The sequence below is a fragment of the Taudactylus pleione genome, unplaced genomic scaffold, assembly GCF_031769625.1.
Source record: "Taudactylus pleione unplaced genomic scaffold, aTauple2 ptg001032l, whole genome shotgun sequence".
Lineage (NCBI taxonomy): Eukaryota > Metazoa > Chordata > Amphibia > Anura > Myobatrachidae > Taudactylus > Taudactylus pleione.
In genome coordinates, this window is record NW_028285433.1 from 490947 (window position 1) to 506953 (window position 16007).

At 45.9% G+C, this 16007-nt stretch overlaps 1 protein-coding gene across 1 annotated transcript in view; it reads right to left on the reverse strand.

Annotated features, from left to right (window-relative positions):
• The window catches only part of LOC148454030 (stimulated by retinoic acid gene 6 protein-like), a 114234-nt gene that overhangs the window by 82978 nt on the left and 15249 nt on the right, over positions 1-16007 (reverse strand). Inside the window, exons 6-8 of the mRNA XM_088461279.1 lie at positions 6552-6597; positions 4121-4249; positions 695-762 (exon numbers count right to left, since the gene is read on the reverse strand). Coding sequence (XP_088317405.1) covers positions 695-762; positions 4121-4249; positions 6552-6597 — 243 coding nt within the window. The remainder of the gene's footprint in view (positions 1-694; positions 763-4120; positions 4250-6551; positions 6598-16007) is intronic.

A 16007-nucleotide genomic window follows, 5' to 3' on the forward strand; every position in this document is an offset into this window, starting at 1 on the left:
AACAACTATCTTTGAGAAAGGGAAGAAATATTCCCAAAATACTTCCAGTCAGGAGATGGATGGAGCTAAGTACAGGAGTGGATGAAATGATTGGAAAAGCCACACTGGGATTCATCCACACAAGCCACCACTTTGTTTCCTAAGCCACTGACTTGCAGAATTGTAAGACTATTGCTTGCAGGAACAGCTGCAATGTAACGTTAGTTACCCATTGTTTTTTCGAGATGGGTACGGGATGCTGGCGCTCAGGATGCTGGTGCTTGGGACACCGGCGCTCGGGATCCCGGCGGTCAAAATACAGACGCCGACATCCTGACAGGGTTAGGATACCAACTGCCTAAACCTGACCTTCCCCCCTAGTGCCTAACCCTCCCCTTCCCTTAGTGCCTAACCCTTACCCTCCCCCTAGTGCCTAACCATATCCCCTAACCCTCCCCCTAACCCCAGTACTTACAGTCAGGATTCCGGCACCGGAATTCTAAGCGCTGACATCCCAACTGTCGTGGTTATAACTACATTCCATCTTTTCTAAGTGTAACCTGTCTGCATTACTGCATTGTAAATGTAAAGGGGGTTGTGTGAATTTTGGCAAAGTATAACGGTGATAAGTATGCTCTAAAAACAGATAGCTATTTTATCTGCATTACATTTATAGTGGTTCCAATGAGCACATGGAAGCATGAAGCAAACTTACTGTACAGGTTTCCAGAAGAGTCTCTTGACATGTTCAACTTGGTGTATAGGTATAAAACATGTTTCTTCCTTTGTAAGAAAATGAAATCATTATTTAGAAATCATTATGGCACAGAAAAAAAGGGTTTTAGGTTTGATATAAAGTGATATCTTACCATGTTTACTCTTTGTGAAGAAACTCAGGGCCTCATTCAGACCCGGACGCTAAGAAGCGTCCGCTTGTAGCTGCCGATGGTTTGCATTGTGCATATGCGTATGTATTGCAGTGTGCGTGCGCAAACCACTGCAAAAGATCGGGAAGCGTTAGCTCGCCCAGCATAGACAGCCCATCTGAATGAGTGACAGATCAGGCCGTTTATGGTTGGTAACAGGGGAAGGCCACTAGAAACGGGGGAGTGGAGGTGCAAACGCAGGCGTGCCTGAGCATCTTAACGCCATTTCAGAGGCGTGCATAATTAACAGGCAGCGTCATAGTACATGTCTCCTGGCTGGTTTTCACACTGAAGTGCTCGCAGTGCTTGTGGCAGGGTAAAGTCAACCTCAAGCGCTGCAAATGCTCCCGAAGGTACCTGATGTACCGATGGTTGCATACACTTCCTGGAGATGACGCAAGTGGGCATCTTAAGACAGGCTGGTGGGCATCTGCATACACAAGTTGAACGCACGCCAAGACATAATGGGCGTGCTTATGCCTTGCCGTGCGATCGCCTGCCTTGCTGGGTGTGTTCCAAATTTGCATATGCTGAGAAAGAGCATACGCATCTAGCGACCGGGTCTGAATCGGGCTCTCAGTCTCTGTGAAAGTTCTGAGTACTTGTTACAGGCTGCCCTCTGAATCCACAAGAATCCATAAATACTAGAGATGTGTGTGGACCCCCATGTTGTAGTTTTGGATCTGGATTAATCTTCGTGTTTTGGTTTTGCAAAACCACCCTCAAGTGTTTTGGTTTTGGATAAAAATCGATAAAAAAATCGAGCCCAAATTCCGAACCAGCAACAGATCTGAACCAGGACTCTGGGCTCGAATCAGACTCGCTCGCTAGATGCATTCTCACGCAGCAAAAGTATGCAAATCCACAATTGCACGGCAAGGCATTAGCACGCCCACTATGTCTTAGCATGAGATTGCTTTGTGTATGCAGACGCCCACCAGCCTGTCTTAAGACACCCACTCAGTGGCCTAACTAGGAAAAGGGAGCCCCCCCCAAGACCACGATATGTGCGCACGATAGGAAAAAAATGGGCGTGGTCACTTAAAAATGGGGCATGTCAACATGACACACCCCTTTATTTTCACGCTGAACATTCCTATCCATATGCACCTTAACCCCAGTAGTACCCCTTATACAGTACCCCCAGTATGCAGTTGTGGTCCCTCTTATGCAGGCCCATAGTAGTGCCCCTTATACAGTATCCCCAATAGTGGTCCCCCTTATACAGCCCCCAGTTAGATCCCCTTACTCAGTGCCCCCAGTAGTGGTCCCTCCAAATGCAGTGCCCTATGTAGTGTTCCCCCTTATGCAGTGCCCCCAGTAGCAGTCCCCACAATGCAGGGCGCCCAGTAGTGGTATCCCCTTATGCAGTGCCCTTTATATAGTGCCCCCAGTAGTAGTCCCCCCCTATGAAGTGCCCTTTATATAGTGCCCCCAGCAGTAGTCCTCCCCCCATGCAGTTTTCCCAGTAGTGGTCCCCCTTATGCAGGCACCCAGTAGTGATCCCCCCCTATCTAGTGCCCCCTGTAGTGGTCCCCCAGTGCAGTGCCCCTAGCAGTAAGCCCCTTATATAGTGCCCCCAGCGGTAGTCCCCCCCCTCTCCCATGCAGTGCCCCCAGTAGAGGTCCCCCTGATGCAGGCCCCCTGTAGTGACCCCCCCTATCCAGTGGTCAATGTAGTGGTCCTTCCTGTCATTGCCCCCAGTTGTGGTCCCCACAGTGCAGTGCCTCTAGTAGTAGGCCCCTTTTATAATGCCCCCAGTAGTAGTTCCCCCCCACCAAGTAGTGGTCCCCAGTTGAGGTTCCCCCTCCCGATTAAGTGCCCCCAGTAATAGCCCCCCCAGTAGAGGTCATCCCAATAATGGTGCCCCCAGTAATAGCCCTCCCCAGTAGAGGTCCTCCCAATAATGGTGCCCCCAGTAGTAGCCACCCCCCATTGTGCCACCACCCCAGTAGACGTCCCCCCAGTAGTAGCCACCCCCTCCCCCGTTGTGCCCCCAGTAGTGCTGACAGGTTTTAAAAAAATATATATAAAAATATACTTACCTGAATCTACGCTGCAGCTCCGGACCGCGACACCGCTCCCGCCGCCGCTGCCCGCCAGTCCTCCCGGGCTGGCGCGCTCAGCATAATGGGAGAGACGTCATGATGTCATGACGTCTGTCCCATTACCCACTGCAGGAGCCGGACGGAAGTCCGGCTCTTGCAGTGGGTGCTGCAGCAGTCGATGAGAGTCTATCAGACTCTCATTGGCTGCTGTTTAACACACGCATCGCCGCCAGTGCTGGCGGCGATGCGTGTGTTATGCACAGCCTGAGCCCGCCTCCTGGCGCTATTGGGCAAGCGCTCAGGGGGAGGGAACGGGCTCAGGTGTGCAGCACAGGACTGGCGCTGGAAGCCTAGCGCCGGTCCTGTGTAAATGTGTAGCGCTGACCGCTCTCGCTGCGGTCGGCGCTACACTGGTGGCTAACTAGGGAGGGCCGGACCGTGGCTGGCGGCGCCCCCCCGCGCCGTCGGTCCCACGGCGCCCAGGGCACGCACCCTGCTCGCCCTGCCCTAGTTACGCCACTGCACCCACTGTACCACGTCATCTCCAGGAAGTGTAACCATCGGTAACATCGAGGACCATCGCATGAGATCGCAGCACTTGTGGTTGACCATACCCTGCTGCAAGCACTGCGAGTGCTTTGGTGTGAAATACAACCATGTGACGTGTACTATGATGCTGCGTAATTATGCACGCCTCTTAAATGGCGTTATGACACTCAGGCATGCCTGCGTTCGCACCTCCACTCCCCCATTTTCATGGACCATCCTCTGTCACCACCCACTTACGGCTTGGCCTGTCCCTCTAGCTAGCGAGCTGTCTATGTGCAGCAATTGAACGCTTCCCGATCCCCTGGACTAGTGCGCGCATGCGCACTGCGATGTGTACACATGCGCAGATTGCAAAAATCGGCTGGCTGTGTGCGAACGCAGCCTAGCGAGCGGGTCTGAATCGGGCCCTCTGTTCGAACCGGGACACAAAAGTGAATCTGAACCTTGACCTGGTTCTACTCGGTACCCCTAAATTCAAGTGTGTTCAGATTTTAGAAATCCATAACTGCACATCTCTAATAAACACAAAACCCAGGAACAATATGTGTTTGATAGATCTCAAGTACTTTCAGAAATAAAACTGATAAGTTGTAAATGTTGGGCAAAGTTCTTACTTACATTTTGAATGTCAGCTCCCATTAAAATTCTAATGAATTTTACGAATATGTGAACAAAACGTCCCATCAAGAAGACTAGACACAAAATGGATGGCCAATAAAAAATGACCTTTTCAAAACGTCCTATGATCTGCAAAACACACAGCGCAAGCCAAAGACCAATAATGCTTATTACATTATTACATTTATGTAACTGTATACTAAATAGCATTTTTAGGAATATACTTAAAAGACAAGCGCATCCCATATGAAAAGGAATATTGTAAGAATAGCAAATATATATACTGTATAGAGGCAAAAATACTATAATGCGTTAATCACCAAAAATTATTTAAGTTCAAAAGATTGTAGTTCTGGATGCTTCTGTATTCATTAGCTATTCTAAGTACAGACAAGTGGCGCTTCCATGGTTAAAAAACGGTTATTATGTTATGAACACAACCAGACATTCCGTAGTAAAATCACTTAGCACATTGGAGCTGCTGCATACACCCATGGCTTGGCAGAATTTTTTTATCCAAGACTATTTCCTGCTCTTCAATACCACTGTTATTACTACAGAATGTCTGATACCAATTTTTAAGTGTGTTTTTAACATAATAAAGAAAAATTCTTTATATTATGGAAGTGTCACCAGTCTGTGTTGTATATTAGCAAATATACTATTTATTTAAGCTCCCATATATAATGAAAGCTATATGATGTTAGTTGTTGGTGCTAGCTAACCAGAGTAGTGTAATGGGCACCCTACTCTTCACCAGAGACCCTCCAGATTGTCTGCAATGGAAGTTCTATATAGGTAGCAGCCTACTTCAGAGTAAAATTAAATCTAATGTCGGGTACACACTAGACGAAATGTCGCCCGACCTGGCGGATCGGGCTGACATATTGGGCACATCATCTAGTGTATACAAACTATGCGCGCTCTCGCGGGTCATTCGTCGGGGTCGTTCCATCGCCCAGCATGCAAGGCCAATGGAACGACCCAGCTGCCGACGCCGGTAAGGTCAATGGTGTCGGTGAATGATATATCGGGTGGTTGTTCGCTGGTTCGTGCAGTGTGTACCAACCACCCGATATATATATTGTTCATCGGCACATCAGGCGTCACATTTGCGGGTCGCTAAGTGTGTACCCAGCCTAAACCGTAACAGGTAGAGCCATGGCAGGCTACAGTTCGAGCAAGGTCAAGAATAGTTGGTGGTGAGACCGAAAGTCAGTTTTCAGGTTTGTTAGCGCAATCAATTGTTTCATCTTATGCTGCCCATCCACTAGGCGATTAAACCTAGCGATGGAGCGATAACGACGGTCATTATCGCTCCATCGCTCGGTAATCGCCTGCAAATCGGGCAGTAAAACGTTAAAAACGACCAGCGATGCGGGCGCCCGCTGGTCGTTTTTAACATCAATCATTGCCTGAACATGACGGTCAACCTGACGACCGCCGTCAGGTTGCCATGGTCGGGGATGATTGATCTGCATACACTGAACGTCTGAACGTTCAGTGTATGTAGTTCACCCCGCGGGAGACGACGGCATCGTGTAGTGGATGGGCAGCATTAATCTACCACAGAAATTGTACTCAAGGGTTGTTTTAAACCCTATCTTAAATATCTTTTGTTCAACAAGCTCTTGTATAAATAATGAGGAGTACATTTATACAAATGTGTAAATATTGCGGTGAAAAAATACCCTGTGTTTGCAATAGAGTTTTTCCATAAATATACCCCTAAATTACCCCTATATATAGTAAGTGCTATGAGCTTTGATTATATATATGTATATGGTATATAGGCCCTCATTCAGAGCCACTCGCTAGCGGCAGTACGCTCGTTCCGAGCGATGTTCGCACATCTGCGCATGCGTACGGATCGTTATACGCATGCGCGAACCAGTCAGTGCGGCCGAAATTCATGTGCTCGCAATATAGCGAATGCCTGCTATTTTGAGTGACAGAATGAGGCGTATGTGGGTGGTAACAGGGGAAGGTGCTTGAAAATGGGGAGTGGAGATCCGAACGCAGGCGTGCTTAAAGGTCAAAATGGGCGTTTTATGGGTGTGCATAATTAATACAGCAGCGTCATTGACCACGTCACTGGGTTATTTTATAGCCAGAACTGCTCGCAAGATTGTGGTAGCAAAAACCAACCACAAGAATAGCGAGCAGTTCATACGCTGGTCGATGTACTCGATTAATCTAATAAATAGCGGACATGACGTATGGTGCGAGCGGCCAGGGGGCGTTTTTAACAAATAAACGAGCGTATGTTTTGCTTGCTCGTTCAGACTTAGAGGTGTGAACAGACTGCAATTTGCGAACGGATCATTTGAATAGCCACCCCTTGTTTTTGAACGAACGACCGCAAATAGCGAACGGCTCTGAATCAGGCCCATAGAGAGAGATAGAGAGTGAGAGACGTATCAAAACCTACCTTTCCATGAGGGCACGACGTAATGTATATCATTGTTACTATAAACCTAAAAATATTTCCATAATTAGTAAAAAAAATAAAACAACAGAAACACTTTATATTCATAACTGTATTGATGACTCCATTAATGTACTTAGCATTGAAAACATCATGTAAATATTATTGTAAGAGTTCTTGAAGGGCATGCAACTTTCAGCCTGGAAAACTATGCCATTGCTGGTACTTTTCTACTGTATTTGGCCAACACACTAGCCGTCCGCATGGACTCTGCTGAAAACGGCAATCCAAAAATGGCCGCCGCCTAGGAGGAGACAGATGCTAGAGGTCCTACTGGACCTCTAGTGTCTGTTAGGCCAGCGCAATGCACACAGCCGCTGGCGCTGCCGGGAGAAGATGCTGAAAGCTGCATCTTCTCCAGTGAAATCCCCTGGCAACGAGCAAAAAACCCCTGGCAACAAGCATAAACCACCTGGCAACGAGCATAAACCCCCAGGCAACGAGCATGAAACCCCCTGGCAATGAGCATGTACCCCTGGCAATGAGCATGTAACCCCTAGCAACGAGCATGCAACCCCTAGCAACGAGCATGTAACCCCTGGCAACAAGCATAAACCCCCTGGCAACAAGCATAAACCCCATGGCAACGAGCATAAACCCCCTGGCAATGAGCATAAACCCCCTGGCAACAAGCATGTAACCCCATGGCAACGACCATGTAATTTTAAAGTAATTAGAAGCCTTACTGTGGGGTATGAAATGGTGTCGGGCAAATATGTAAGTGGCACTTTGGTAATAGGCATTACAGTGTGTGGCATAATGTGTAATGGGCATTATGGTGTGTGGAATAATGTAAGTCACTATACCAGGGACATCTGAGTAGTGCTCTGCCTTATGGAGAAGCAAGGACAAACTTCAGGTAAAGGAAGGGAGGGGGCGCAAAATTGCTGTCTTGCACCGGGTGACAGATATCCTAGTTTCGGCCCTGGCCAACACATGTCTACAATGCATTTGCAAAGCTGTTACTTAGGACAGTACTTCCATAATAATATATAAATATTTTGTTTTACTGGTGTTTGTAGTCCATCATTTCTAACTGATCAAATGTATGAAAATACAAGAGACATTCAACAGCTAATAAAATAATTGGACTAATCACAATATAATTATTATCAAATCAAATGAGCTATTATGCTTTCACATGTGTGCACGTTTTCATTATATTTATTACCTTTAGACTTACTTCTTAATTATCACTATTGGTCTGTTACACATGCGGTCAGACCCGGCAGTGTGTAAAGTTATGTTGCTACTAATTTGCGGCATAACTGCAGATGTTAGGGGTCGTGGGTACAGCTGCTTTTTTTAGAAACTGTCCTTGCATCGGGAAAATGCTGAATTGCTCTGGTAGTTCCGTATCCACCACCACAACTCCCGGCGAGTTGAATATTTAATTATCGGGGGCCTATTGCCCCCCAAAAATAGATAGACCCCTTAGATTTAGTAGTCTAAATCAAAGGTTTTTAAACTCTCAGGACCCCAAACAGTGCATGTTTTCCAGGTCACCTCACAGAATCACAAGTGAAATAATTAGCTACAGTACACTTGTGGATCTTTTAAAATGTGTCAGTGAGTAATAAACACACCTGTGCACCTGCTGGGTGACCTGGAAAACGTGACCTGTGTGGGGCCCTGCAGGCATTCACACAGTGGGGGTTTCCGAGTACCTGGAAACCCCCCCAGGCCCAGTGTCGGGCTGGGCCGGGGGGCAGGGTGCCTTGTGCCCCCCGGGCTGCTTATTAGCCAAGCCGCCCCTTCCTTGGACATGTAAGGGATGCTGGGCTGCAGATTCCATGCGGACTAGCCGTCTTCATGGAATCTGCTGAAAATACCCTCCAAAAATGTCCACCACCTAATAGTAGACAGACACTAGAGGTGCTACTTGACCTCTAGTGTCTGTCAGAGAACACATGCCCTGATTCAGAGCCAGACGCTCTTTCAGAGCGCTCGCTCTGAATCAGGGCGTTTTTTTTGTTTGTTTGTTTCGGCCTCCTGGCCGCTCGCATAGCTGTGGATCGGCCTGTGTGGCCGCTCGCATAGCTGTGAGACCATCGCAACCATCGGGGCTTGCGTCGAGACCCTTGTGGTAGGGTCTCATTCCTGCAAGCCCCAGTGAGCTTCCGGCTCTAAATAGAAATGGAAGCTCACCACTGACATCACTGGTGATGTCAGTGGTGCTCCCACAAACGGCAGGCGTTCCTTCGGCAACGCCTCCGTTTGTGTAGCCACCCCCCCTGCCCGCTTCCAATACGGGGCAAGCTGTCAATCACAATCAACAGCGGCTCCATTTTGGTGCGAGACCTGTAGCGATGGAGCGCCCGTCGCTGGCCAGGTCTCGCGCCCGTCGTTGGCCAGGTCTTGCGCATGCGCACACCGAAGGCGGCGCATGCACAAGGGGAAAACATCGACCCACTTGCAAGCGTATAGCGCTTGCGAGCGGGTCTGATTCAGCCCCACAGTGCATAGCAGTAGGGAGAAGATGCAGAAAGCTGCATCTTCTCCCATATAGCCCCTCACAACGAGCATAAAACCCCTGGCAACGAGCATGAGACCCCTGGCAACGAGCATGAGATCACTAGCAATGAGCATGAAATCCCTGGCAACGAGCATGAGACCCCTGGCAATGAGAAGGTAATTGAAAAGTAATTTGAAGTCTTACTATGGGGAATAAAATGGTGTTAGGGGCATAACTGTATGTGGCATAATGTGTAATGGGCATTAAAGTGTGTAGCGTAATGTGTAATGGGCATTACTATAAGGAGGAAAAATTATGTAAACTGTCTGTGGGGGATGGAGGCACATTTTTAACTGTTCACACTGAGAGCCAAATTGCCTACAAATGGCCCTGCACTAGTATTATCAAAATGCCATGGGGGGGAGGGCGCCAAAAACTTTTTTTTGCAGGTGGCAAGCAAAATGTATAGTTACGCCACTGCACTGCTGCATTCTGACTCTGACTAGTTAGGCACAGTTTCTCCATCTAAACATGACCTCTGTAGCTGCGGCTATCTGAGAACACAGCAGCTCTCACTGATGACCCCACAACACTCCCATAACATGCCCTTGAGACACTCTTTTTGCGTTCACTTCAGGTCACCACCCAGGAACGCCCATCACTCCACCGCTCCATTTTCAATACCATCTGATCTGATCGCAGCAGCATCATTGTGTGTACACTCAGGGTAACACATTTGCCATACTGGCTTTCTGAGGTTCTCACACATGCGCAGTTGCTAAAAATCCCATTGTGCAAGTTTTATGCCCAGATGCCTTGTTATTTATATTACTTATTGTTATTTATATTAAAACACTTGAAGTACACAAGAAAGTGTATATTGCAGGCTTATTCTGGTTAGACTTTTTTTGTCATTGTCTCTGTAAGCACTTATTTGGAAACCCCCTTTCAAAATCCTGCGTTTGCCACTGCCCTGAGGACCGAGTATGAGAACCACTGGTCTAGATTGTAGGCTTGTGAGCAGGGCCCTCTTACCTCTTTGTCTGTCTTACCCAGTCTTGTTTTATTACTGTTTTGTACACAATTGTAAAGCGCAATAGAATATGTTGGTGCTACATAAGTAACTGTTACTTATAATGAATAAACATGGTCCGTTTTCAGGAGGGTGCACAGCTTTTTCACTCCTGAAGAAAAAAAAAAAGATTCTGACAGTCAGAATCCCAACACTCACTATACCGGCTGCGGGATCCCGACGGCTCAAAATGCTGCCAAATTAAAACGGTAAGTATTAAGGGGAACATTAGGGTGAGGCTGCGAGTAGAGGAAGGGTTAGGGTTAGGATGCTGAAGGGGGAGGGTTAGTGTTAGGCTGCAGGAGGGGAGGGTTAGTGTTAGGCTGATGTGGGGGGGCAATTAGGGTTAAGCTGCAGGAGTGGTAGGTTAGGGGTTATGGTTAGCCTTAAAATACTTACTGAAAATCGCCAGCATTTTCACCATCGGGATTCTACTAACAATATTCCGAACATCAAAATTCTGACCTTCGGCATGCCATACCCAACCTCTTCTAAAGTAGCAGAAAGTATGCCAGGTCTTATTTTTTAGTGAGATGCGTTATGCACAGGGGCTGGCTGGCAACTTTTAGCCTGGGGGGCAAATGCATGCAGGCGGCCCTGGCAGAGGAGTAGCGTGTAGCCAGGGTGCCCGAAGAACGTGTGTGCTATGGCGCCGCCCCCCCTCAAGTGTTTCAGGGAGGAGGCGGGTCCATATGGGATTAATGTAAGGTAAAAATAAAGATTAGGGGCAGCCCCCTGTCGTAGTGCCCATATGCAGTGCCCCCGTGTGCCACAGGAGAGAACACCCTTATGCAGGCCACCAGTAGTGCCCCAGTAGTGATCCCCCCTATGCAGTGCCCCCTGTGCCCCCAGTAGTAAGCCCCTTATATAGTGCCCCAGTAGTGGTCCCCCCTGTGCAGTGCCCCTTGTGCCCCCAGTAGTAAGCCCCTTATATAGTGCCCCCAATAGTGGTACCCCCTATGCAGTGCCCCTTATATAGTGCCCCAGTAGCAGTCCACCCCCCATGCAGTGCCCCCAATAGTGGTAACCCTTATGCAATGCCCCTTAAATAGTGGCCCCAGTTGTAGTCTCCCCCCCTATGCAGTACCCCCAGTATTGCCCTATATATAGAGCCCCCAGCAGTGGTCCCTCGATGCAGTGCCCCCAGTGGTAGTCCCCTCCCCCCTATGGCAGTGCCCCTAGTAGTAGTCCCCTCCCCCCTATGCAGTGCCCCTAGTAGTAGTCCCCTCCCCTTGTAGTGCCCATAGTAGTAGTCCCCCCCTTGTAGTGCCCCAGTAGTAGTAGTACCCCCTTGTAGTGCCCCCATTAGTAGCCCCCCCTTGTAGTGCCCCCAGTAGTAGTAGTCCCCCCCTTGTAGTGCCCCCAGTAGTAGTAGTCCCCCCTTGTAGTGCCCCCAGTAGTAGTAGTCCTCCCCTTGTAGTGCCCCCAGTAGTAGTAGTCCCCCCCTTTGTAGTGACCCCAGTAGTAGTAGTCCTCCCCTTTGTAGTGCCCCCAGTAGTAGTCCCCCCCTTTGTAGTGCCCCCAGTAGTAGCCCCCCTTGTAGTGCCCCCAGTAGTAGTAGTCCCCCTTGTAGTTCCCCCAGTAGTAGTAGTCCCCCCCTTGTAGTGCCCCCAATAGTAGTAGTCCCCCCCTTGTAGTGCCCCCAGTAGTAATCCACCCCCCTGGTAGTGCCCCCAGTAGTAATCCCCCCCTGGTAGTGCCCCCATAGTAATCCCCCCCTGGTAGTGCCCCCAGTAGTCTCCCCCAGTAGAGAGAGACTTAATAAAATAAAAACAACCACTTACCTGAAACTCCCGCTCCTGGTCCCAACGCTTCTACCGGCTCCTCCGGCCGCTTTGCATTATGGGAGAGACGTCATCATGACGATGTCTCTCCCATTACCCACTGCGGGAGCTGGAAGATGGCTCCCGCAGTGGGAGCAGCAGCAGCCGATGAGAGTCTGACAGACTCTCAGCGGCTGCTGATTACAGCAAACACACAGCTGCCGGCTCCGGCGGCTGTATGATTGTGCTGTGTAGCGCTGACCAAACTCCGTCTGGTCAGCGCTACACACGCGGTACAGTCTGCGTCACAGCATGACGCTGCGGCCCGGGGGGGACATGGCACCCTGCCCCCCGGCCCAGCCCGCCATTGGTTATGCATCTCCCAGATGTGCTGTATGTATGGTTTGTCTAGCTGGAATCTCTGCATCTAAACCAGTGGTTCTCAAACTCGGTCCTCAGGACCCCACACAGTTCATGTTTTGCAGGTCACTCAGCAGGTGCACAGGTGTATTCATTACTCACTGACACATTTTAAAAGATCCACAGATGGAGCTAATTATTTCACCTGTGATTCTGTGAGGAGACCTGGAAAACATGCACTGTTTGGGGTCCTGAGGACCGAGTTTGAGAACCTGTGATGTGCTCAGTGCACACCTTTTCTCAGATTACTGTATTCTAAATATCTTAGGTAGACTCTAAATAGTTACATTAGGCAAATACAAATGGAAAAAAAATTAAAATAGTGATAAAAATGAATGTATAAAAATATGGTCTCTATAGGATTATGCTTGTAGAACTCACCATTCAGCAATTGTTTATCTCTTCCTAGAGTTCTACTGCTATGTAAATGCAATGGGGCATGGCCAAATGCAAAGATATACAGTATATTGTCGTAATTATTTGATTAATCATGTTATTAGATTTCATGTAAACCTTTTGTATGTATTAAAGACACTGTATGTCCTTTCATTTCCAATCTTGGTAACCTGCAGGTGTTCTGTGTAAGGTCCAATGCAGGTTTTAATTATTTGTTTAAAAAAGTGATCTGTCCTCTAACCTACTTGGTGCCAAAGAGTCTGGAGATGTAAGGAGATACTGATTAAGAGACTATATAATGGTGTTTGATGCCTCCTGTCTGGAATATACTGATGTCCTGTGACATTTAAAAATACTTCTAAAATTCTGGTGCAAGACCTGTAGTGTGTCTCACCTCTTTCCTGCAGATTCTCATTCTATATTAACATACAGTACCTCCTATTTTGCATGAACACAGAAACCCTTGGAAAGGGGGATATTGAACAGTCCTTTGCAGGCATAAAATGCCATGAAAAATGCTGGAATGTGCTCAATCTTGGAAGTCCATTTACATTTGAGATTGTTCTTGAAACCCTTGTGTCTTCCCACAAACATACTCATATTCATATTTCATGTAAATGATACTGTTCTTTCTTAATCCTTTTTATTCAATAGAAAACTATTTGCTTAAGACTATCTGTGTGTCTTTTTTATTAAGTTTTTTTTGGGTATATGTTAAGCATTGTGAATAACTTTTTCATATTAAATTTAATTTAAAAAGACTAGTCTCTTACTGTAAAAGACCACAATATTCTAATTTTCAGGGATTTTTCGGCTGTAGTATCTCAGAAAAGTAAATTGTTTTCTGAAGTATGTAGTTAACTACACTCCCAAAATCGCCGGTTTGCCTTGCTATACCTGGCCAAACTTAGGGTCAACGAAAATGGGTAATCACTCATATTTACAGACCCAATTCTAGCTAAACAAAGGTTTATGGTCAACAGATCTCCTAATCGTTCTCCCCTACGGGAATAATATAATTAACCCACAGTACAGAGATTCAAATAAGGTCTTCTGAAGACTGACCATAGAGATTCTTGTTTTTTTGATTTGTTTTAAAATAGAATATTGGAAAAAGAAAATGGTCTACAAGATTATTTTTCTGATTGAATTGACAAACTCCTCAATTCAATTTAATCTCAATTCCCCTCCTCATTGAGGGAAACATGTTTCTTTTTTGTACAATACTATTGTATGTTATATTTTGCAGGCATCATTTGTTTTTAATGATGCTTGCTACAATCTATATAGAATATAGGAAAATTCAAAAATGGTTTATGAGGCGTTGTGTGATTTTATATGTATATTTGTTTTTTGTTGCTCTCCTTCTCTTTCTCCCCCTTCAGCTACGGGAAAATATTTGGCTTACAGATGATCTTGAGAAAATTAGAGCTGTCTCTGCTAGCTGGGACAGAGTACAACTACATTATTCGATGACAAAAACTGTTTTTGTACCTCCTGCAAGGGGTATTGGTTAAAAATGGCTAACCTGTCAGAAAATAACTCACGACTACCAAAATAAAACTAATATCATGGAATGTGGGTGGCAAAGATGGTAACAAACCACTTAAAAAAACTTCAGTTTTCCTCCTGGAGACACATTGGGTGGAAGGGAAACCCACAGCTTTACGTGCACCTTGGATAGGAGATTGTATCACGGCAAACTATTGTAGAAAAACTGGAGGAGTAGCTATTATCTTTCACAAAAACTTACAATATACTATTTTAAATACAGTCATGGATCCTGAAAGGAGATATCTCATTCTAGATGTAGAAATATGGGGAAGTAAATATACTCTAGTAAATATTTATGCTCCAAATATAAATCCCCATGATTTCCTTGGGAAAATAACACAACTATTAGCACAATGCACAACGTTCCAAATAATCTTAGCTGGAGATTTTAACGCAATAGAAAATAACTCACTAGATAGACAACCCAACCCATTATCTAGATCTCAAACACTTTGGCAACAATTCCAAAATCTCTCCACAACCCTCCAGCTCACTGACATATGGAGACTATTTAATCCATCTGGAAAAATGTTCAGATTCCACTCTGCAGTCCACAACACATGGTCACGAATAGATAAATTCTTAACATCAGACGTACTTGTCTCTCTTATTCAAGATGCTGATATTCATCCTATTTTAATATCAGATCACACCCCAGTATCCATAGTGGTCCGGGTTTTTGGCGTTTCCCGGCCTATCTTTATAACTCTGATAATTTTAAGGACTTTTTACTTACACAATGGATGAACTTTCAAGACGGTAACTTACATGCTTGCGAGAATCCAACAATTTTTGGGGGGGCATCCAAGGCATTATTAAGAGGCCATATTATAGAATATATTTTGAGACAGCATAGGGAGGCAAAGAAAACTTCTAATGCCCTTTATAATTCAATGTCATCTGCATTAAAAGAATATATTAATAACCCCAATGCTATATTAAGTGAGGGATATAAACAAGCTAAACAAGCACTAGACAGTTATCTCTTATCCCAGGCACAAAAAGACGTTCTTTTTTCGAAACAAAAATTTTTTAGATGGGGAATTAAGGCTGGTAAAGTACTGGCCCAAATGTCTAAACCAGTACAAAAAAGAATATATATAACCTCAATTAGAAACCCCTCCACAAATTTGATTGTAAATTCTAATGAAGAAATAGTTAAACTATTTGAAAACTATTACTCAGCCTTATATAAAGATCAATCATTTGATCCTGAGGCCCATTGTCAAATGCTGCTGGAGGCTACATTGCCTAAGCTGACTCTGGACCAAAAAGATACGCTTAATAAAGATATTTCCATAGATGAAATTCTATTTGTTATATCGAATTTATATTTAGGCAAATCCCCCGGTCCAGATAGCCTATCCAATGAATATTTTAAATTATTAAAACAACAAGTAGCACCAGCCCTGGTCGAACTATATAATTATCTACTTACCCGACACACTTGGTTCCCAAATTTTACAGACACAAATACTATATTACTTCCCAAACCACAAAAAGATCCTACTTCTATGGACTCATACAGACCAAACAGTCTAATGAATACAGACACAAAACTTTTTACTAAGATTATGGCAAATCACCTGCAATCGATTCTTCCCGATTTATTAACTCCCCACCAGCTGAGATTAGTGAAGGACGAACATTCCGTTCAAGGAATAAGAGCAGCCATAGCAGCATTTACAGAATCATCAAAAGCACACACCAACAAAAGCATATTATTGAGTCAAAAGCAT